Source organism: Cygnus olor, chromosome 3, assembly GCF_009769625.2.
Source record: "Cygnus olor isolate bCygOlo1 chromosome 3, bCygOlo1.pri.v2, whole genome shotgun sequence".
Classification (NCBI taxonomy): Eukaryota; Metazoa; Chordata; class Aves; order Anseriformes; family Anatidae; genus Cygnus; species Cygnus olor.
In genome coordinates this window covers 66479783-66503856 of record NC_049171.1, presented here as the reverse complement: position 1 = coordinate 66503856, position 24074 = coordinate 66479783, and the positions used below count along the sequence as shown (strand labels likewise).

Genomic DNA, 24074 nt, shown 5'->3' with positions numbered 1-24074 from the left:
TGAAAGAGCCGGGGGAATCGACTCGGGTCTTAAGACCAAACATAAGTGTTGATTGGCTTGCCACAACAATTGGGTATGTTTTGATGACACTGGCTGATACAAAGTGGGACACATAGTAAATATAGAGATGGTTTAGAAATAATGTAGAAAGGAGCTGCATGACCCCAAGGACTGGAATGATAAAATACAATGAACTTGGAAGAGGAGAAAGTGCAGGGTTGAGTGCTTTGCACTAATAGGAAGAATGCCTCTGTTGATGTTTGGGAGTCACCCTCTGAAAATGAAAGAGGAAGGGAACAGAACAGACAGCTTTATTATCCATTGCTGGAAGATCGTGTGCCACTAATGTGATTCAGCTGGGCCCTAGGATATGTCAGTCCAGGTATTTTTGTCTGTGTTAGGGAAGAATTACTATTGTTGTACAAGGTGCTTGAGAGGAATCTCTGGGAATAGCATTTAAACTTGTGAACATCCATGTTTCAGAAAGATAAATTCGGCAAAACAGGTGCTGATGAAAGGCTTCAGGGATGAGCGGATGTTAACCTTTCCTAAGGAATTATATGCACGTGGTTTATTTAATCTACTAAGGGCTAATGGGAGAAATGCAGGACTGTGGGAAGGGGAGTGGGAGCAGAGGCCAACCAGTGCTCCTGAGAGAGACCCAGTGCTTTGGCTCAGGAGCTGTCATGGCTTCCACATGGCTTGTGACACTAATCCCAGGACTTGGACCTGGCCTGTTATGGAAATCGTTGGACCACAGCAAGGCTAAGTGAAGAGAATACAACTATATCAGGAACAGGAAAGAGAAAATAGTTTGCTTTTCACAGAGACCGAAATTGTCACCAGAACGATGAGCAGACGCGGAGCTCCCAGATATACATTCAGGCATAGACCCAGGGGTACAGACCTAAGTCTTGTACTGCTCTGATGCCTTTTACAAAAACTAAAGTATGGAACTCACAGAAAACTTAACTGAGGTTGGTAGAGTTGAAGCATATTCATTGCTAATGTTGCTAACCTGGGAAGTTTTAGAAGACACATGACTTGTTATTTCTGAGTGGAGAAGTTAACTTTAACTGTGCTTGGGAGGTTAACTAGAATTTTATTCTCAGTTATGCCAAAGCTGCTGAGTCTTGGAGTTTCCTCTCCAGTGAGACAGGATACTGGAAACTGTGAAACAGAAGTCCACTGCTAGGTAGCAATTCCTATGTTACTATGCAAATATTTATTTCGTTTTTGTGGACGTAAATATTGATTTGGGGCTTTCATGGGTTTCTGATGATTTCTGTTACAGTGTTCATGTATTTCTTTTTGATTTAATACATCATCTGCAATATAACTTGGCTATAGTTTCATGCTTGGCACTTAAATGTGACCCTGCAATTTTATTAGGATAATTGAATAAACGCCTTGTTTTTTTGGCTGAGTTCGTTCACCAACTGTTGCTACAATCAATGAAGTGTTGATCCCTTCTGATAACAATGTGATTGTTCGTGTGCCTAACTGCAGATTTAACAGCCTAGCTCCCTATATTGGAACTTGGAGATGTCATTTGCATCTAAAGAGACTGGTTTTATCTGAGGCTAGTTATTAAAAAAGCAACTAATTCCTTCCATATGATACTATAAGGAGCGTGACAGAGGAAAGCAGCAGCGAAGAGAGTGTTAGTTTGCAGCTGTATACATGATGCTGTTGCGTAGATACGTTAAATGCAACTGAGAGCTGCTCTTAAGAGAGGGTTTTCATGACTGTGACATTCCTGCTGTGGTTTTGGGCGGTAGGTTTTCATTGGGGCGGCTCACCCAAGGATGTTGGGAATACCTACTCACTCCTAATGAGCTTAAAAGTAGGGGGGGAAGAAGGACTACAAACAAAACCCAAATAAAGAGAGAAAATAAGAGACCCAGGAGCTCCTTTTGGACGAGCATCCTTGCTGTGGAAGCCGGCGGTGGCTGTGGCATGCGGGGTCGGCCGAGAGCCCAGTGAGGGCTGCTCCCGGCACCGCTTCGGGCGGCCGGTGGAAAACCACCCTCTGGTGAAGCCTGCATCGTGCTGCTCCGCCAATGGAAAAAATTGAGCACCAGGAGGAGGGTGTGTAGCCTGCAGACAAAAATACATCCAGCCTCACGCGGGCAAGGGCTGTTTTTAGTTCCCAACGGCTGAGCTGAGCGTTTGGAAGTGTTAGACACAGTTTCCTGGCTTGCCTGGGGCAGGGAGAGTCGGTGTGTCTGCGCGTGTGTCCATGTGTCCCGACGGCAGAGCGTGGGGCTGAGAGGCTGAAGCTGGCACCCTGGGGGAGGTAAGTGGGAGAGGGAAGGGGGCTCGGGCTGGGGAGTGGGGAGGAGAGGAGAGAAATCCCCCTCCAAGCCCAGAGAGCGGAGCAGGCTCGTGTCGTGCCTGAGCCCCGAGCCGCCGTGGTTCCTCTGCCGTCGCAGGCTGCGCCTAAGATGAATGGTTTGTCTCCAGAAAACAGTTCTTGCTGGTCATCTGTCAAAGCCGATTGCCTGAATTGCTAAATAAACCACCGCCGGTATCGTTTTACAGCTCTGCTGCAGCAGGGACGGATTTTTTTCAAGGCAAAGTATGAGAAAGTATGTTCAGTGTTGTAGTTTCTGCAACGTTGAAGTGACTCTACTAATAAAATATGATTCATAATCCCTCCAAATCTTTTCTATTTTCTGATTCTGTCTATTTTCACCAAAATGTAAAGTTAACTCACAATACATAAACAGTGTACCCAAGCAAATGTTGGGTAGTTTTTTTGTGAAGCGTTAGAGGAAAATATTTCAGTCAATGCTACTGCTACTTGTAAACTGGGATGATGTGGAAAAGCATAGCTGCTGCTTCTGGCAGAGGTAGGTCCTGAACAGGTTTTGATCTTTCTACAAAGATTTTTAATGCTGCTTAGATTTTAAATACGTAACTCTACAGAAATTGTGCAAATGCTACGTTCAGTGGCACAGGAAAATTTAAAAGAAAAAAAAAAGAAAAGAGGGAAATGCCCAAGAAATGGAGAAATGTCTCTTTTTCCCCTCTTCCTTTTTTAAGAGGAAAGTGATTAATTACTTGTGCAACACAACCAAAGTTTGCCACTTTGTTTATGCTTCTTGCTGATGTGGTCACTGAGTTAATTTTGTACTCTGGTGACTTCATACTTCATTCTGGAAATCATGCCTTTCGTTCCCTTTGGAGTGGATGATTTGGTAAAATTATACAATGTATAGCAAATTGCTGGTTAGAGTCAAGGGATGGATTTTTTTTTAATCTGATCAGCTTTAACAGCAAAGGGTATCTGTATGTCATGGAAGAGAGAACTGGCACTTTCTGTAGCTGTAAAGCTACAAAGCGAGCCTTTTAGCAAGGAAATGTAATCCTTAGCGTGCTTTTTATTCTTGTAATGTGTGAGTAACATGCTGGTACCATGGAGGTACTGGAAAGTAAGCCCTAAACTGTGCTGCAGGGCTCTTGGCATGCTAAAATCAAGATCTGCTTTTAATTTTCCAAAGGACCCTGTCTCAAGTTAAATTCCAGTGACTGAGCCCCAGATCCTCTGTCCTCTTCAGGAAGTCCCAGGGCCAGCGGTGGGAAAGCATTTACTTTGGAGTCAGCACCCTCAGATGTTTGTGGATGTGTACACCAAGAGGCAGGACAGACCACGCCAAATGCATGCCAAAAATGTGTTTTTTCCCCTCCATTCTATGAGGCGAGTTGTGTCATGGGTGGCAGGCCCTATCTCTCAGCCCGAAATGCAGCACTGGGGCTGTATTTGGTAGCATGAGGTGGTTGCTGCTGAAGGGGACAAAAGAGGAGGAGGACAGATGTTCCTGGCTAGGATTTGGGCCACAGAGCTCCAGTCTCTCCTCCTGCCATTATCACAAGGATGGCTGAGGCAGAGACCTCTGGGGGGTTTGCCTGGTCTCAGTCCCTGGAGCTGGGGCTGTGTGGAGCATCTCAGCACCTTTCAGGTGCACTGTCCTCCCTGCCCGAGGCCCCAGGCCTGGAAATCCCATGAAAGCACCATGCGAGTCTGCTTTGGGGCCTGCCAGCATGCTCACAACCAGAGTAGGTGGAGAAGAAAAGACCTTTCAGATCACTGAGTTCATTTCCCCTCCAAGGGCAGGAAATAGACCCTTTGACATATCAACTCTTTAACTACTACAGCTACTGCATTAAGCCAAGATGTGAGCTGGCATTCCTGTTTTTTTTTGTTGTTGTTTTTTTTCTTTTTTTTTTTTTGAAGCTTAATGGCTTTTATTTAAATGGATGGGCACTTTAGCCATTGTGTATAAATTCAATAACATTTACAAATGGTGAAATTTGTTTTTCCTGCCAAAGAAAAATAAGTCTCTAGAGATTTAGATTGTATCAGCATTGGTATAATATGATAAGGATCTTCAGGCTTGACTCAGCCTTCCGTATTGCTCTAACTTGAAAGCTGTAAGGCCTAATATAATTAAACTGCCAATGCCTTGGACCCAGAAGAATGGGTTGAAGAAAAGAAGGAATCGTATCCCAGGTGAGGTGTGTCATTCTGATGTGATATACCTGTGATGTAGTGTAGACCTGTTGGGATCAATGTTAGTTTAAGAGAAGGAACCAGAAAAGGGGATTGTCCCCTTCTTACATAAATGTGAAATTAGAAATCTACGTGTGATGTTGATATGATGAACAGCATGAAACGAATTGTCTAAGGTCATGATGACTATATTTAATGAGAAAAAAATATTGTTTTTAATTCTATCTGTGAGCTACTAAGCAATTCCTAATATTATAACTATACAGGCTATAATTCTTTAGAGACTAATGAGTGAGTGAGGAGTTTTGGATTCAAATTGGATTTTTAAGGCAAAATTATCCAATTTTTTTTAAGGACATACTTGTGGTGTTTGGGTTATTCATTCTTTGAATACAGTGGTATATAATGCAAAATATCCTGCCAAGAATACCACGGTACAATTATTATGGTATATTTTTGTAATAGGAATGTGATTGAGATTGCAGGAATAAGAAATCTGCTTCTGATTTGTGGGAGCATGTGACCGAAGTGCGTAGTTCTAAAAAATACAGTAAATTGTTTCCAGTAAGAAACTCCATATTTAATCCAGCTACAGTGTTGTGCTATCGTGCTTCCCTCATTAGTTCTGTGTGCCTGTCGATATGAAGCCATGTGGGAAGGTGAGGACAGGTTTACGTTCTAGCATTCTCTATTATTTTCATATTAAAAACCAAAGTAGATTAAAAGTTAATTTAAACTTTAAATCTTCAGTTCTCTGTCCCTGCAAGAATTCACTGAGCACACTGATTCTTTGCAAAGCTTATGAACAGGTTAGTATTTGAAAGATAATTATTTAAAATTTCTAAGGCTTCATAAGCCATTTAAAATGGCTGGCGTTTTAGCCTGGTGTAAGGCATTAGAGAATGTTGAAATTATCTGAAAGGAAAAAGGAAAAACAGGAATTGCTTGGTCAATTAAAAAAACTTTTCTGGCTATACATATATACATACATACATGTATGCATATATATAAAGTAGGTGCTCTGCATCACAGCCTGCAGTATGTTTAACTGGAAAAGGAAATAACAAATTGGTCACTTCATGTAAATGAGGAGGGGTTCTGTTTCATCTCTTCTTTCTCTGAAGTACTTTCTGATTCTCCATTATCGCAGATCCACAAATCCTGATGACAGTCTCTCGTGGTGCCTGTATGAAACACGTACCCAGAGCAGCCGTCTTTGCAGGGCGCCGGCACCTCCTGTTCTCTTCTCCTCCATGCTCCCCTCTGTACCTTCCCACTCCACCTTGCTTACTCTGGAGGTGAATATTACAGTCACACTCGGCAGCTGGGAGAGGAGTCCTGAAGTGCCCTTTTGGAAATAGGTTTTCCAAATACAACAAAAAGCGTACGTGACTCTTTGCCTGCTTCCTCTTTCTTCATTACCGTAGAGTACGTGGTGGGATATACTCACTGCCCTTCATATATAAAGGCCCTTTGTAATAGTATTGATTTCACTGCAAAGTGAGTTCAAACCCTGATTTTCTCTGGCAAACGTATGTTTGCCAGTTGATGGCTGTGAGTGACCGTGCATGGTGGTGGCAGCTATAGAGAACTGGTTCAGTGGCCCTCTCAGAGGTGTCTCACCTGTACAGGGGACAGCTGATATTAACAGATAATGCTATCCTAATCTTGACCAATCCATATTACTCTCTTTTGTTGTTGTTGTTTTCAGCAGTTTTGCACCAATGCCATGTTTAGGGGAGTGAGAATCAACTTCCCTGCACCTCATCAGTGGATTCACAGGAAAGCTTCAACAGGGATTAAATAGTTTGTAGTTCACTTGATGCAGATCGCATCTGTGGGTGATGGTTCACTGTTACCAGCCATCCAGAGAAAAAAGGTGTCAAAATACAGCAGCCATACCTTTGGTGAATGGCTTCATGTCTCCAGAACATAACTTCTTTCTCCAGGTTAAAGCTTACCATTGCTGAAGCTTACATAATTCATCTCTTACAACACCCTGGGTGGTGACATTGTCACTCCCAGTCACAGAAAGCAGAACCTCCCTAGGGAGATCTACCACAATCTCTTGTATTTCTCCACGTGGTGCATGGCCACTGTCTGATACTTGCTGTGGTTGTGGAGCATTCAGTCTACTTACGTCTTTGTGCTTGCCTCCCATCAGTCTGGAGTTTGTGGTTTTCTAACCTGTAGTTTTAGAAAGTCTCAGCATGGTGACTATGACTGTACTGGAAGCAGATGGCTGGCAGCAGTGAAACTGTGTTTGGTGTAAGCTGCTGCTGTAGCAGCCCAGAGCAGCACAGGAGCCTCGTCACCCTTGACTCGAACTTACCACCAATTCATTACATAAAAATTCCTAGTTATCTCATAAGCAAACCTAATACTGGAATGTTATTGTTATGGTTCAGTTTTGCCAATAATGTAGTTAGCGAGTCAAGCTTCGTAAACCTTTACTTTGAGAGATGAAGACTGGGGAGGCAAGCACCCATCCAGTGGCAGAAAGCTGCCCTACATGTGCACACACCTCGATCCTAAGGAAGATGTTTTCCCCTCTAGCATTTATAAGGCAGTCTGGCTGCTGTGTTATTAATGAGGGAATATAGGTGGCAGGCTCCTGAGCTTCTGTGTTTGTTTTTCTGAGCCAAAAACATCTAGGAGGGCTTTATGTGCAGGACTGTAAAGGTGGGGAAATACGTTTTTAGCTCTGGGGTTATGATTTGCGTTAATTATTGGGTGTGGTGGTGATGGTGGGGTTCCCGGATTAGCATGTTTGCATAGCTGTGTTTTTTAAATGTGTCAAGGGGAACCAGGGTGAAGATTAAAAACTTCTTTTTTAGGGAATGTGGTTATAATTGAAAGCAAATAAACTTTTAATAGTCATCTTCAGGTGCTGTGAGCTGCTTTCTAAATATACTGATTATAATTGCAGCAAATATTCATAGACTTCGGTGTTGCTCACAAGAAGTATTCATCCCTCTACCTCTGCAAACAAACAGAGAAAAGTACGCTGTCTTCTGGGTAGGAGGTTGCTTTGAGAGATAGAAGGGAAGCTGAACTCAGTCCCCTGCACTGTAATTTCTAAAACTTCCAGAATTAAAACAGATAAAATGTGGGAGTGTTGAGGAAGAGTGCAGCCAGAGCTTTGCCTTGACCACCTCTGTGACCTGGTGTCACGCTGCCTTTGAGAGCAAGCCCACTCCCCCTGTGCCCCCTATTGTAATTAGCAGAAAGAAAATCGCTCCACACAAGTGTGAGGCAAGAGAATGGCATCCCAGCTGATTTTCAGGGTGATGGTCTTTGTGCGACCCTGCAGATGCCGTGGTTGGTTATTACAGTGTGCGTGAATGTTTAGCCTACCGTAGCTTTCTGGACGGCTGGGATGCTGAGAAAAATCCCTTGGGACCATTTCTATGGGATTTATTGACTGTTCTGTTGTAGTGCTAACTGATTCCTGCACAGACTGAAATGCTGTTTTGTAGACATTGTACCCTGAGATAAATTTATTCATTCACCCATTATGTGATCTGTGTATTGGATCAGACGAGTACAATGGATGCTGTAGCAGCAGCTCGAGCCTCGAAGAATTGACTGTCTATCTTCTGAGGTTCATGACAGCAGCTTGCTCGCTACCCACTCTGTTAAAAGGATTACCTAACCACTGCACAATTGCTATGGAGACCAGATGGTCTTTTTGCCTGTTTCTTTAGACAAATTGGGTTCAGTGTTCCCTTATGAATAGATATAAGCCCCTCAAAGCCCCCTTGTTGAATGTAGTTTTTGCTCCCAGATGAAGAATTGTGAATGCAGACTTGTGCTTGTTTGTGGTTGGCGCCTCCTTGACTGAGGAAGGCAGTTTTGCTGGGTGGGAGTTGCAATTTGTTCAAAAGTTTGGGACTTTATGAAGCTTGTGTATTATCTTATGTTTACCTTTACCTTCAATGTCAAGTCTCTGTTTTTCAATGCTTGTTACATTTGATGTCATTAACACTGTTTACACCAATGGGTGCACTTAGCAGCATAGGCACATCAAAGCTGTAAGGTAAGGGTGTCCTAACTAGCAACCTTCCAAATTGTTAGAGAACAGACAAGTTTAACATATTCTTTGTTTCACTTTGTTTTCAAGGGTAAACTGAAATTTGTGGCCTCTTTTGTCAAATCTTTGTGATAGTAGCCATGAATTTGTGTTTGTAGGTCTGTAGCATCTTTCATGTGAGCAAAAAGGATATATCCCTCCTAGGTTATTTATTTTCTGACATTCTTCTAAGCTTTCTGTTGAGACTGTTTTTAATTCTCATTGGCAACCTTTACCTTTGGTTACCTGTAAGGTAACAAAATACCTAGGTTACGAGTGAATTCTGTTAAATATCTGGAAGGTTCTTATGAAGAGCCACAAATATGCCACAAAACGAGTCAAAAAGAGCAAAACTCTGTATTCAAACCAGATAGTTATTCAATTGAAAATTGTGAACAATATCCACTGAATTTATGCAGCAAATAATATTTTTGAGGGTATTGTATCTTTTAAGAATGGTTTCTAATGAAAACCTATGTTCCAACACTGAGCTCTTGTACAGCTTCTTCTATTGAATGTTTTAGTCCCTGCACTGCTGCCGTCTTCTGTGAAATTCAGCTTCTGTCCATCCCTTTTGAGTTATGGCCTCTGTGTGCTGAGCAAAGAGCTGATACATTTGGATGGCCAGGAAGAACCTGGGTCTTGCTACCTGCTGGTGTGTGTGTAGTGCTTGGTGCTGCTTCTCTGTTGTTTGCCTTGCAGATTAGCTTAAAATCAAACAAACCTAAGGAGAGGGCTTGCTTGGGTGCTTGATGGAGTGAGTTGTGCAGTGGCCTTTCACTGCAGGGGTCGTAGCTGGAATTTAGGCAGGACAGGAAAAGATAAACAGATCTTGCAGAACATGCCCTGATCAATTTGGTCTGAATTGTAGTGGATCACTGCACAGTCCAGTGATCTGTAATTGGTGCTCCAAAACCCAAATGGAGGGTGCTCAGAGTTCACACTAATACATCAGTGAGAGGGGAGAAGGATAGAATTAGAAAATAAAACATCTACCCAGTGACCTAACTGTATTAATTCAGTGTCAGTTGTTCAAGTATTAATGTTATTCTCCATTCTGTTTCTGCTCCTTTTTTTTTTTTTTTTTGTATTCATTTTGCTTATAGCTTAAGTAAAGTATGAGTAAAGTATGTTTTCTTTGACTAAGAGCCATTTTTTGTCTTTTTGGTGTTTTCTAGAGAGTCTGTGTACACCTCCATCCTGTTTTTTTGACAAGTGTAGTGGCTGGCCACGAAGACGATGCAAAGCATACTAACTGATAACCGTATCCACATTTAAGAGAGTTCCTACAGGTATGTTCCTTGTTTAATACAGTGCTTTTTAGCTAAAAGTGGTAAGGGCTGGAACTTAGGATGTTAAAATATATGTAAACTCTAAAAAATAAGATTCTGTCATCACAATGTCTTATTTTGACAAAATTTTGATGAAACTGTAGTGAATTCAGAGTGATAGTCTGAGAGCTGACGAAGAGGCATAGTGCTGATTGAAAACGTGCTTTGATGTTGTTTCTGTAAATTACAAACAATGGAGATTCATTCCAAGTAACATAAAGAACAGAAGGATCATTTTTACTTTTGAGTACACTTTTGGAAGGTCCAAAATCTTATTTAACTCATTCTGGCAATTTGACTACTCCACTGTGTGCCATTCCCTGCGAATCCAGTAAAAAGATGAAGAGTGTTTTACTAAGTGAACTACCAAACTGTCCCATGCTGAATGAACATAACACAGTTCTGTGGTGTAATGGAAGATGAGGCTTTTCACTAATCAAGTCCATTTTTTTTTCTTCTCCTTCTCCTGGATTGACTCCATTTAAACACAAAGCTGGGGTTTGCTGAACAGTTTATTGAGGCAACACTTGGTTGCACAGAAGCCAGTCAAGCTGAAACTGCAGTTTGCTTGTCTCCTGGCAAAAGGGATTTCTCTGAAAGTACAGTTCACTTTACATCTAAGTAATGATTATCTTGCTGTCTCCCTTTCATTATGCCATTGTTCTTGGGAGCCAGAGGTTTTGTAAATTTTAAGAAAAGGATGTTGCCAAGGGTGTGGGTGGAGAAAGGTGTTGACATGATTTCAATGGAGTTAGATTCCAGCTTTATAACAGAAGGGTAATGAACCATACAGAGAATAGGCTTTCCTAGCCTGCCCCTAAAATAAATTCAATTATGAATTTGATGTTGTAAATGGCTATTTAATGGTCTTTTTTGAAACAATTGTTTCATATCATTTTTTAAAAATGCGCTTTCCTGTGTAGAGAATAAAAATGGTCTGTTATTTTTCGCTTTGTCTTCTGGTCAAAGATTCTAATGAAACTCTTCTTAATTTAGTGGAAAATGGGGAATTCAGAAAGCCAATACAGTCTTCAGGGATCAAAAAATCATGCTGCTGCCACAGCTGGTGCCAAGCAGAAGCCTTGCTCTCTAAAAATTCGGAGCATTCATGCTAAAGATGAGAAGTCTTGCTCCTTGCATGGATGGGGACATACCAACAGTGGCTCAAACTACAAGTCGAGGTCTCTTGCCAGAAGTTGCCTTTCGCACTTCAAGAGCAGTCAGCCTTATTCAGCCAGACTCAGTGACACTGCGGTGAAGGTCTCTAAAGGCAGTGTCCATGCCAAACACAGGACAAATCCCTCAGGCGACTACTGCCAAGGAAATAATGCAGTGTTTCTGCCTGATAACGGTTTCCACTATATTGGCCTTCAAGCTGGAAGTAATCATGCTGCATCCCGAGAATGCAATGGGCACATTTTAAATTGCTATGGAAAGAACGAGAGCCTTGCATCAACCTCCCCATCAGAGGACAGGAGGAGTCCAAAAGTTCTCATTAAAACACTGGGGAAGCTGGACGGTTGCTTGAGGGTTGAGTTCCACAACAGTAGCAACAACAAAGTACCGACCGAGGAGTCCAGCGGACCAGTCCAGCTGCTGAGGTATTCACCTACCTTGGAGTCTAAGTCAAATAACCTGCTTGATGTCAGGAGGAACTCCAGTGCAGACTGTTCTTCAAGCCATCGTCTGTCACCTACTGATTCAAGGCTTCGATCTAGCAAAGGAAGTTCCCTAAGCTCTGAGTCTTCATGGTATGACTCTCTCTGGGGAAATGCTGGGGATATCAATGAGTTGGATGGTCCGTATTTGACCAGGAGCACTCCGGATACAAGCATTCATGCCAGTTTCCCAGCAAGTGACAACAAGAAGACGTTCAATCAAAGTTCATCTCTCTCCTCGCTTCGAGATCTCTATAAGGATACAAATTTGGAAAGCACTCCCTCACCTGGGATCAGGCTGTCTGATGAGTATATTGACACTCACGGCAGTCTAAGCAATCGTGTCTCGTTTGCCTCAGACATTGATGTTCCCTCCAGGGTAGAGCAGGGAAGTCCTGCACATTACTCCTCCTACACGCTCCCGTGCAGAAAGTCCAAGCCTCTCACTGAGGAGGCATCCAAGAAGGATACGTTAAAAAGCCGTATGCGACGCATCAGTGACTGGACAGGAAGTCTCTCGAGGAAGAAAAGGAAGTTGCAGGTATGAACAAATAAACCTAAGACTAAGTGTCTTGAAGTTGGTTTGTAGATTCCTCCTATAAATGTAATGATTGCATCATGTTTGCCTTTCTACCAGAATAGCTAATTACTAATTTCCTTTAGTAATTTGTGGAATTCTGTGAAATATTCCAACCCAGAAGTTGTGTGAAGTATCAGCAACAAGAACAAAAAGATGTACATTTTTGTATGCAAATTCTCCCTTCCTGTTTGGGCATTGTCTTAGTTAACTTAAGCTTCATATCTCAGTGAATTAGCTTTTGAAATTATTGCATTATTTCTGAAGTGTCTTGGAGTTTTAAAGCCTTCTCTTTGTTTCAGATATGAAAAATATAGACATATACTATAAATCAGCATACATTATTTGAAGACCATGGAGGGAGCAGTAGAAATAAATTTGAGACATAGCATGTTATAAATATCTTCGCAAATAGTCTCTGTTTGTATTGTGTGATTCATCACTGGCTTTGGTTTCACTGTTGGTCCACCTCTAGCAAGGCGAGCAACTGTAGACTGCTGGCCAGACTTGCTGGTTCTGCCCCTACCTCCCATGAAGGTATTACATGGGGTGCCCTCCTCCTTCCTGTGTGTGAGCTTAGCTCACCAGATGGAGGAGCTTGAGTTGCCATCTGGCTTGCCAGGAGTTGGTGGTATGGAGGAGATGGGAGGAGGGCAAGAGGGAGGGAAAGGATGTTTCTTTAGAATTTAAGGCTAATCCCATTAATAGGAATTTAGGATGCCTGTGGTCAGGAATGAAATGCTCATAGTTGTAGGCTCCCGAGTCAGCTCCTTAAATGCCAGACTGTGCCTGGACTTCTACGTGTGAGTTCACAAGCTGAGCTGGAGGGCAAAGACTGTATTTTTATTTTTTATTTTTAATCTTCCCTAGTGTTTCTCGTATAGAAAGAGCCTCTGTGCTTCTCTAAATGAAGGATCTGCTCCCTTTCAGCAACATTGGGATGCTGGCTACTTCAAAGGCAAGCAGAAAGTAAGAGGAACCCCAACTTCTGCAACTTAGGCAGCAGCTAAGCTGTAGATCATATAGCGCACTTTCTGTGGCATGTAAAGCAAATGCCATCTCCCATGTTGGAAATTTGGACAGGTATTGTGCCTGCTTTGAGGCATCTGTTGCTGCAGTGTAAAACTCCAATGGCTCAGAAATGAGGTCACTATAAGGTTTGCCAGCATAAATCCTAGGTAAGGACTACAGAACCGGGAAGATGAAAATGAAAGCCGTGTATTTGAATCACTTCTTTGTGAGTCGATGCTCATGTATTTTATCAGATGTTGTCTTTTCACCTTCTTACTCAGCTGTGAAAGAGAAGGCAGAAAAACCGGAATCAATAAAGTGGGCCTCAGCGCTTTCTGCCAGGATTCTTCACTGATTTCGACATCCGTAGCTATTCTGGATTTTATAGCCAGGCTTTACATATGATTTCTGCATCCCAGACCTTTGCCATGTATTACTTAGCTATGACATTTTCAGAATGGTATTTGTGGTGCAGGATTCATAGCTGCCTTGAATTCACTATGCACTGAGCTGACTTCAGGAACAGCAAGGAAATTCTGCTGGTGAGATTGCATCAAATTGGAAATTGATTCTGGTGGAAGGAAATCAGCCCTAGCTCCAGAAATGATGATTTCTTAAAAAAAGGCGTAGGAAATAGGCATTGATTTTTATCAGACAAGTATCCACAGGTAAGACAAAGCAGGAAGTAGATTCTTTATGATTTTGCCTTCACCGTGAGGTTTGGTCAGTTCCTTTCTGCGTCATATGTTGTGATTAACCTGTGATCTTTTCTAGGGGCTGCAGTGTTTCAGTGTGGTAATGATTACGCTCTCACCAGCTCCTTTGGCATAAAAGTGTAGAAGTACCATGCATGGTTCTGCTGGCAGCTGGTTAGTCCCAGTCGATAGGACTGTTCTTCACGGAAACTGCAGCCCCTGTGCTTTGCTCTGAACGTTGTGTCCCTTTCTCCTTACATTACTAATAACTGGCTGTGAGTCACTCAGGATGAGCGTAGGTGAAAGCTGGAATACTTCCTATCGGCAGGCCTAAGCATTGGGTGGATGGGCCCTCCAGCTGGCCAAGCCTCCTGCTTCACAGGGGCTCAAGGCCAGAAGGTACAGTCTGGGGTGTTGAGGTCAGTCCCCTGCCATCAGAAAGGCAGCAGGCTATAATCTCCTTCATAACTGAACAAATTGCAGCTTAAAATCCAGTAGACTTGTCCCCCAGCTTGAAGAGTGTTTCCAAACCCTCTTATTCAGATGCTTGGAACTCATCATCTAATTTGCAGACTAAATATATTCCTGGCCACTCCATTCTGATGCTGGTGTTGTCCATTAGTTATCCTGCCTTATTATTTAATGTGTTATAATTTATTTAAAGGGAGAAATTGTGTCTAATGGACCACCTTTGCTGGGTCATGCAGACTCTCTTTGGTTCCCTGTCTTAAGATAGGAAGTCTGTTTCCTTTTCGTTCTGGCACGTTTTCCCTGCACCTGTTTTGAGTCATTCATAACCAGACTTGGATATGGGATATTCAGGATGAGCCCTTGGCTGTGCCCTGTCTGGTGAGCTGGAAGCATCTTTATGCCTGACTTGATCTGATATATCCTGGAACTGAGTTTGTCTTTCTCATAGTGGTCTCATGCCAAAGGCTTGCAGTTGGTCTGTGCCATCACCCAACTTTCTTTGCAGGAGGGTGTCCTAATGCCTTCCCTTTCTACATCACTGATGCTCTACTACAGGACCCATCCTCGTTGATTTAATCCTGGCTGAAACAGCACTGAGGAGATGCTCTATCACAATATGTTACATGTCAGTACTGAGGTGTGAGTGGTGCATGTGGGATGGATGTGTGGACAGAGCTTAGGCAGACCTGTTGCACAACCAGCCATGCTAAGGACGGTCATGTAAGCTCCATATGCAACTGCACATGTGTCTGTCTATATAACATGGAGAGAACAGGTTTATTCTGTGCAAAATTAAAATCCAGCCACCAGAAATAACTGTGCAGATAGGTTCTTGAATGAAGTAAGTAGCCTCTTTATAGGAATTGTTTCTGAAATTTACAGGCTTTTATAAGCCAGAGCACTGAAATTTTGTGGTATAAAGAGAATTTAAAAGAAAACTGCATTGAGGTAACTTCTTTATTTGGCTTGAAAACAGGTATTAGTTCCCACTTTCAGCTTGGGTCCTAATGAATTTAACAGCCTGCATTATTTCCTGCCCTGTTCCTTTCAACTAATTATTAAATGCGTCACTTTGTCTAATTGGTATCTTAGTTGGCCGCTTTATCTTTTGCGTTATCTGCAATTATTCCAGGATACATCTCAGACGTTGAGAGATCTGCTTGAACACAGCTGAGCAGATATACTGGTAGTTTTCTATCATCGCTAGATACGACAGACCAAAAATGAGCAGAAACTCACCCGGCAGGGTGAACACCCCTGGCAGCAGTTTGGGTCAGGCTTTTTCAGCAGTGACCAGATACTGTTACAGTGTCAGCCTCCCTGAGGATCAGCAGAGACTGCGTGACTGTGATTGTGCCAGTGCTGCTCTTTTAAAACTAATACGAGTGATGTTGTCATGGTGAAGTGTGTATAATCCCAAAGTTTCATTCATTTTAGATCCTTTCTGAGAAAACATAGGATGTGCTGGTGGGCAGGTTATATCCTGTGTGTTGTTCCAGTAATGGCCCTTCACAGAGGTCACCTTCTTATATCTGCTTCTCTCTTTGTTTTTCTTATTAGTGATTTGGGATTGAAAGAATATGTTCCATAAACCATATGCTAATGTTTTCTGGAGAACACTGTCAGTTTCTGGAGAATAGTCAAACAATTAAAATGCAGAATTTTGGCACGCATGTTCAGTGACAGTAATTAAAAAGAGGGTGGAGAAAGCTTCCCGTTTCCCACAGAACTGCACATGGCCGGTGCAGTTGTGTGACCCATCTTGTACAGTCGTTTTGTGGGCATAAACACATTACATATGTGATTCCCCCTTTCTTCAAACAGTCTCTCAGCTTGCCTGTGGAAAATTGTTTACTGTCATTGATGCCTTAGATTTATTCATCTGTTCTCACAGGCCCCGCTGACTGGAAGTCTGTATCTTTTCAAGCTGTATATATTAGAAAATGCATTCCCATTCACTGAATTTTAGGGTTTTTCCTGTAGGCACATTTGACATCATTGTCTAAAAAGCAAAACTGCTGATGTTCGGCGAGCTACTCTCCGAGAACGTTGATGAAAACTCTGCCACAAGGTTTGTGAGAGGTGCTGTGTTACTGTGACAATTCCATCCTTGTGGCCAGGCAGTGAGATGAAGAGAAGCCAGACTTGAACCTAACCATACCATAATGAGTGATAGTTTTCAACTGAGCATGGTATTTGGGAGGCCACCACCAGCAGTGTCCTGCTGCTTGAGAAGTGGCTTGCCCTGTGACACTTGCACCTGCACGTGAGCTTGCTGTGGCTCCCGGCTGTGTGCTGGAGGCCATTATACCATCAAAACACGGCACTACTTCTGCTCTGCAGTTTTGAAGAGCGTTGAGTAGGAAGCAAAGAAATATAAAAGTAGTTGCTTTCAAAGCTGCTGGTGAGAGCAACTCACAGGAGACCAAGGTTTATTTACTTTATCTGTGTACAGAAATCTGTGAGCAAATAGATGCTACTATAGAGACAGTTTGAAAGTATAATAGCTCTATTTTCACTGAGGGTTAATAGCTTCGCTGCTTTGATTCTTTGTAGCCATCTCTTGTTTTCTCTTCCCTCATACTTTCCAAGCAACGGTCCTAAATTTTGTCTACAGCAAAAGGCACTGGACTTTTTGTGCTATATGCTCTTAGATGTCAGTTGCTTTTAAATACCATCAGTAACACACAAGTTGGAAAGACAACAAATGGCCTCCTGCGATGCACGGCATGGCTCTCGCCAGGGGGGTTACTCCAGGTATGAACCCCCCCAGCCATCGCTGGAGCCTGCAAGAGGTGGGAGCGGGCAGCTCATTGCTGGGCAAGGCTTCAGCCAGGCAAGACCCAAGCTGCCAACTCAGTCCCACTTGGACAAGCAGCAGCAGGATCTGGGCATGTGTTAGCAGTCGTATCACAAGGTAGAACTGAAGTCATGCACGACGTATCACCAGGCCTGGGTATTTCAGGTTAAGTTGGCCGGCCCTCTCGATGCAGGGATGAAATTGCACAATGCAATTAGGGGAAAGGCCCATGGGTGCATGATGAGACAGTCAAGCTCCTGTGGGGTTTCCAGCAAGTCAGAAAATATACACCTCTGCAGTCTGGAAACTGGATTCCTGCCAGTCAGCGAGCCTGTCCATCTTTTTTTAAAATTGCATCTTGTGTTAGATTAGATTTTTGTCAGTTGGTCAGTGCTGACAGGCTTAAAATATTTTAAACTTTTGACCCTTTTTGTGTTGGTTGTGCACAGTTTGTATAACAGAGAGAAAGCAGAGGTAAAATCAGCCAAGTTGTGCTGAAGGTAAAGGTAGCTGCCTCGCATGAACAGTGTCAGCAAAGTATCGAAAACCCTGTAATAATAAAGCGACTTGCCGTGGCATTGTTCCCGCTTGGCAGACTCGTAAGTGGCAGTTTCATGTGGAGAAACGAGGAAAGCCTTGACGGCAGGTCTGCTGTTGCCTGGAGCCCGTCAGGTTTCAGGAAGCAGGAGCCCCAGTAGCTACCACTGAATTTGGAGGCTTCTTGCTGCCGTGCAACCTGGTCTGAGTTGCCAAGGCCGGTTGACTTAGCGGTGAGGCTTTAATGGGGGTCTGCTGAGTGAGCAGAGGTGGTGGCAGTGGCTGCCGAGGTAAATAAAGGCTGTGATGTTAATGGTGAAGAGGTAGCGTTTGAGGAAGGAATTGACTGTGGCTAAACACGCAACAAATGTAAATGCCAAACGAGGTGTGTCTTTACTTTGAGTTCTGGTGACTGATTGCTGGCAATTTCCTTTTATGCACAGGAGCCAAAATGTAAAGATGGGAGTGAATACTTTGACAGCAGAATGGACAACTTTAGCACAGACACTCTGGCACCATCACAGCTCTCTGCTTTGCTGTGGTCACCCGGCTCCAGCCACGTCCTGTCCCAGAGAAGCGAGTCTACCAATGCAGTCAGCAGCGATGCCCTGAGGCAGAACATTTATGAAAACTTCATGCGAGAGCTGGAGATGAGCAGGACAAACCTGGAGAACACTGAGACTTCCTCGGAAACGGAGGACTCCAGCAGCGAGTCCCTCAGCTCCTTGGAGCAGCTGGATTTGTTGTATGAGAAGGAGCAAGGAGTGGTGCGCAAGGCAGGGTGGCTGTTCTTCAAACCACTGGTAACCCTGCAGAAAGAGAAGAAGCTGGAGCTGGTCACACGGCGAAAATGGAAGCAGTACTGGGTAACGCTCAAAGGTAAATTGCTGTGTTGCTCCTCTGGCTTGGCAGCAGCAATTGTTTCCATTGGGTCTCTGCAGCTTTTCATGCATGACAGGTCCTATTAGCAGTCCCAGTAACTTTATGCTGTCTACCCTCACGCTTGAAGTGGAGCGTGTGCCAAAGCAGCCTGCTAAGTAGAGGTGCTGCTCATGTGCTTTGTATTGCATGTGCAGCCTTGCATTTACTACCGTAGTGGGAATTGTTTCATCTGACTTCCCAGTTTCTGTACTCACACAGAATTAGTAGTTCAGAAGATGCTTTGGGATGTTTGGAGGTCAAAGACCAAACTGAACCAAAACTGAGAAAAATACGTAATGTGTAACTTAAATACATGTGTAAGTGTCTCAAGGGAAGTCAAAATTCAAGGATCAGAAAGCCCCTGGTGCCTGATTCCCTGGCACAGGCACGCTGTTTCCTTGTCTCTGCTATACAGTTTGCTTAAAGTTGGGGTAAATTACCGTAAAAACAGTCAGTTTGTTGCCAGAGAATCAGGTGGCAACATAACGAAGAGGTCAGTGCCTCCGTGCTGAGGTATTTGCACAGAAAAGCATTGCCCTACAGAGGTCCCATTCTGGGCAGAAGCAGTAGGGGAAGGCCTGCGGTGCCTGAGGCTCAGCGTGGGGTGCTGGCTCCCGAGGCCACTCCAAGCACTCACCAGTTTCCCTTTTTGCCACGGATGGTCTTTCACATGGCCTGATCCCGACATTGCCAGGCACTTCTGCCTTTCAGCATGCCTGCCTTCCTATCTCCCCCATCTTTCCCTGCCGTGAAACAGCCCTGTGGGAAGGCAATCCACTTAACAGAGGCTGCTGCCAGTGGGCTGCTGTGTGATTACTGTGTTTAGCCCTGCGCCAGCAGCACACGTTGATGGCTCAGAGTAATAGAGCAGGTAGGTGTGCCACAAGAAGTGGATAGGTGTCAGGAAGTGTGAAAAGGAAAATAACATCTATTGTGGGGAGGAAGAGGAATTTAATGGCTGAGTTCATAAGTTTTTTTTTTCTCTCTCCCCCCCCCCCGCCCTTTTTTTTTGAACTGCATCCAAAGGATTTGCCTTTCAGTAAATATAATGCGAAGTTAATAAGTAAGGAAATGATCAAACTTAATAATTTCCTAGCATATCTGGGACTGGAGGAGAGAAAATAACAACTTTCCCACAGGTTGCCCTTTTCAAAATTCTGCATGGGTGTAGACCTGAAGAAAAATGAACAGCAAACAGCAAGTGCTGAGAATGTTACCCTTGATAGTGCTGATTTAAAAGAAGCAAACTTGCAAGAATGTAGCAATTCTGCCTAATAATTCAGAGACCTGTTATCAAAGGATCAAAATGTAGGCAGTCTTAACACTTAAATCACTTATCCTGATCATCAGATAGCATGATTCATGCTTACAAGCAGTATATACAAAAGGAAAAACAATATCTGAATGCCACCCTTTTATTGTATGTGTTTGTGTTATGGAGTGTGAATGTGAGTTTGATCTGCCTCCTCTAAAATTCAAGTAGTTTCTTAACAATCCTGCCAAACGCCTAAACTGTAAGATATGTTATATACTAGTAGTCCATACATTTTTGGGATAATGAAGCTATGGTGCTCTGAGAATGAAGTCTGGTGCTTTGTGTTCAGTTCTCTGATTTGAAATTGACTTGCTGGTGACCTTGAACAAATCACATCCCTTCTTGGTAGCTGAAAATACCCAACCATAAAAAGAAAATAATAAAATTATTTGTAAAAAGCTTTATTAGCTTCTAACATTATGAGAAATATTAAATATAATGCTTTCTGTGTAGTATGAGTGATATGGCATTAGTGGTGCAGAATATCCTCCTCTTTGCTGTTTTAAGTATACGTTCCTCATTTCCTTGATCTCATACCTTTATTGTCCTGTAGAGAGTTCTGATGCCAAAATAAACTCGCCTGTCTGGATATCAAGGCGTAGTTCTGTTTTTGTAATATGCTGTATCAAGATCAAGGCACTTGCTTTAGCTCTTCCTTATACAGGATTTTGAGTAAGTCTGTATTTAATTTGTTCTGGAAATTTAAATAGCCAAGATATTTTAAAATACGACTTAAAATAGCCACATATGCAAATGGAGAACAGCATGTTTCTTTGCACTCTGGTGAGATGTGTTTAATTATAAATATGCAGAAGGCTTATAACCATCTGGTTACCTGCCAGACTTAAAAGTATACATGTCCTGAGGCCTTTGCTCCACTTTCAGGGCAATCAGGACCCGAGCTTGATTAGTAACCCTTTAACATGAGGAACTCTCTTTCCCATCTGTCTTGTCCAATTAATTTATTTTAATGAGGGAAATTGCTTTCCAATTCCCCACTCGGTTCACATTTTGATCAAAATACTTGGACTATAATCAATCTTAGTGGGTCTGTCAGAGTTCATGAAATTACTTGTTGCTAGGGATCACTTGGCTTGACCCAAAGATTCATCTGGGGTGCCATACACCTAAACACACGTGCATGCTCTTCATCTATTATGTATTTATTTGTTTGTTTTTGTACATGTAAACTATCAGGATAAAAAGCAACATATCTTTAGGTACCTTCCTGATAAAACATAGGGGAAATATGGAAGTTTTAAGTAGAACTTAATTTGCATTTTTCTAAAATGCAGAAGTGGAAGTGGTTGTACAGTGTTGCTGCCGAAGAGTGCAGGAGACTTGGATTTACTGGTTTTGCTTGCACTATTATGTTGAAATGATTACAGAAGTCGTACATCTGATATGCAGTGGAACAAACCATATCCTTCTTTTCCTACTGCAGAGATCTCCAGCTGTCTCTGTACCATAAAGGAGAACAAGTGAGGATGGGTAAGGAGAAAGGATAGGACCAACTCTATAGGATCTACTCTTATTCTAAATATTCTGCCAGACAATCTACAGTAGGACAGCAATAGGAAAAGGTGCACTTAAATAATGCACAGGCAGTTGGATTTATTTGATGCCTTCCCTTGAAAACTTTTCAGTTGTCAACCAGTTTGGTCAGTAACCTCTTATATTTCCTTTTTTTCTTGTAAGTGCTTTACACTCTCTGGTGATGGTGAATGCAAAGAGATTCACCTGACTGACTTTCTCTTTTCATATGCTGTAGATTTGGGCCATGAGAGGAAGAGTGGTCTCCAACTCACAACACAGCAAATTTGCTCCACAAACTCTAGCCAGCCCATTGTTCCCCTTAATCAGACAGAAGAATCCAAAAAATCCTCTTGATTTTGGTTCTGATTTCAGATCTAACTTTTGAGTAATCTCCACCTCAAAATTTCATGAATTTGGATGATGCATTTGAGACTTTTAACACAGTGTTAAGTGTAAATGCTAGAGAATTGGTAGAATTAAGGCTGATGTCTGCTTTTACCTAACAATTTTAAATGTGTGTATAAAAGGAGCATTTGTATTTTGCAGGTTTTGCAACATTCCCTTCGTACACACTGCCTAGGTGTATTTGTTTAAGTTTTGATGCTGCCTTGTGTTGTGCTGTCTCTTCGATTTGAAGGAAAAACAACAACAACAAGAAAAGGCAGATTAGAGAAATATCAATGGTGTAGCCCTAGCAAACTCAATCCTTGTATTGGCTGAGTTTCAAGTCTTCTACTGAATATGTATAGGGGTTACAACAGTAATGTATTCATGCATTTCTGGTCCCTAAGGGACCATTGTGATCATTTAGTCTGACTCGCTGTGTAATGTGGCTGTAGGTCTTCCCTAAGTTAATTCCTGAATGAATTCAAGCATATCTTTTGGAGAAGAATGTCATTGCTGGAGAGTCTACCACCAGCCTCAGATTTTTCCTAAATGCTTAGGTTATCATCAGTTTTCAAATTGTATTTATAACGTCTACTCTTATTTCTTCCAGGTTAAACATCCAGCCACAGTATAGTATTAATCAGTCTTCCAAATTAAAATAATAATAATAATAATAATAAAATAAAATCAAACCCTCTATTTTTCAGCTGCTGTTTCCCAGGTATGAAAGTGAGGTGTATTTACATCTTTTCTCTAGATGCACAAATGGGCTATGAAATTCTTCAGAAATACAAGATAATTTTAAACTAGATTATTTTAGTACATGCTTCAGACTATGACTTCCATCAGCAGGTAAATCAGCACATCTCAGACGACAGTAGGTTGCAACATGAGGCAGGAATGAATGGCTGGCAAGGGATGTAGGAGAAACAGGCCCCTGTTAAGCCAGCTTCATTGCCAAACGCAATGTCATCGTACTTCTGGGAACTGGGATCAAGGCTGCTCTGCTGTCCTCCAGAAGTTGTTCCCCTTGTTGCGTCTGTGATTGTTGTCGTCAAGGATGAAATTTGCTTTGTGGATGCAACTCTCCTGTCTTATATATTATACCATCTATGAGACTGAACATGATCAAACTCAACCCTTTTAAACTGTTTTAAATTATCCATAGTCTAAATCCCCAGTTTGCAGGTAGATCAAAGGAAGCCCAGTTTAAATTTGAGAGGTTTATTCACTTAGCATGTTTTTGGAAGACAGATGTTTCTACAAACAAAGATTTCTTCAACAACTGTTGAGAGAGAGTTGGTTCCCTTAAATAATAACGGAACACAAAAGCTGATTTAACTAAGCAGGAATTTTTCTACATGCTTAAATATTTTAATAGCCTGAGTTTACTGAGCTATCCTGGTGCTGTTTTTTTTGTTGTTGTTGTTGTTTTTTTTTTTTTTTTTAGTCCTGCATATTTGTTGCATCTGTGTTAGATTTCTGTTCCAACTTTTCATTGGCAAATTCAACATTAACTTATGTTTCCCAGTTTAGAGGATCCTCCTTATTTTTCTAGCTCAAAAGAGGGTAACAAACATTCCAAGTCATTGGAAATTTTAATTCACAGAAACATTAATATAAGAGAACTTGAATGGGACATCCAACTTATTTTCTCTTTACGTTTTTTGTCCCTCTGAACTACAAAGGTTGTACTCTGCTGTTCTATGAGACCTACGGAAGGAATTCGATGGAGCAGAGCAATTTGCCTCGATATGCCCTGTTTGCAGAAGACAGTATAGTACAGTCTGTTCCAGAGCATCCCAAGAAAGAAAATGTGTTCTGTCTCAGCAATTCTTTTGGAGATGTCTACCTATTTCAGGTAACAGTATGCATACCTGATTTTGTGATTGTTTCCGTTTTAGGATGTGTTTGTGAGTATGCACATGTATGTGTGTGACTATGTATATGCATACATACACACACATCATGTCTGTACCAGTGACTTAAAATGAATAGTATAGTTACACTGTTACAGTATACTCTTATAATATTGATTTAAGTGTATGATACAACTTCAGGTATATGGTATTACACCAGTTGGCTCAGACAATTACTGTTCAGAAATAGAGAGAACAGAGATCCCAAATAAGCAAGACACTTCTGGTCCCTACTTGTTACAAGCTTCCAGAAAATCAGCTGTGTTATCAAATGTTTTCATGTTTATCAGCATTCTGCCTTTACAGAATGATGGACTCAACCCTAAAT

General features: G+C 42.2%; 1 protein-coding gene across 6 annotated transcripts in view; it reads left to right on the top strand.

Annotated features, from left to right (window-relative positions):
- Positions 1–24074, top strand: part of TIAM2 (TIAM Rac1 associated GEF 2) — a 138688-nt gene that overhangs the window by 37866 nt on the left and 76748 nt on the right. For 3 of the 6 annotated variants that reach the window (XM_040551338.1, XM_040551342.1, XM_040551341.1), the window contains exons 2-5: positions 9767–9880; positions 10916–12118; positions 18112–18547; positions 23516–23688. In XM_040551338.1, the coding sequence (XP_040407272.1) occupies positions 10922–12118; positions 18112–18547; positions 23516–23688 (1806 nt within the window). In that variant the 5' untranslated portion in view covers positions 9767–9880; positions 10916–10921. Of the gene's footprint in view, positions 1–1980; positions 2300–2789; positions 2856–9766; positions 9881–10915; positions 12119–13745; positions 13834–18111; positions 18548–23515; positions 23689–24074 lie in introns of those variants that run through there. The other 3 variants (XM_040551339.1, XM_040551340.1, XM_040551343.1) reach the window with 3 other exon arrangements.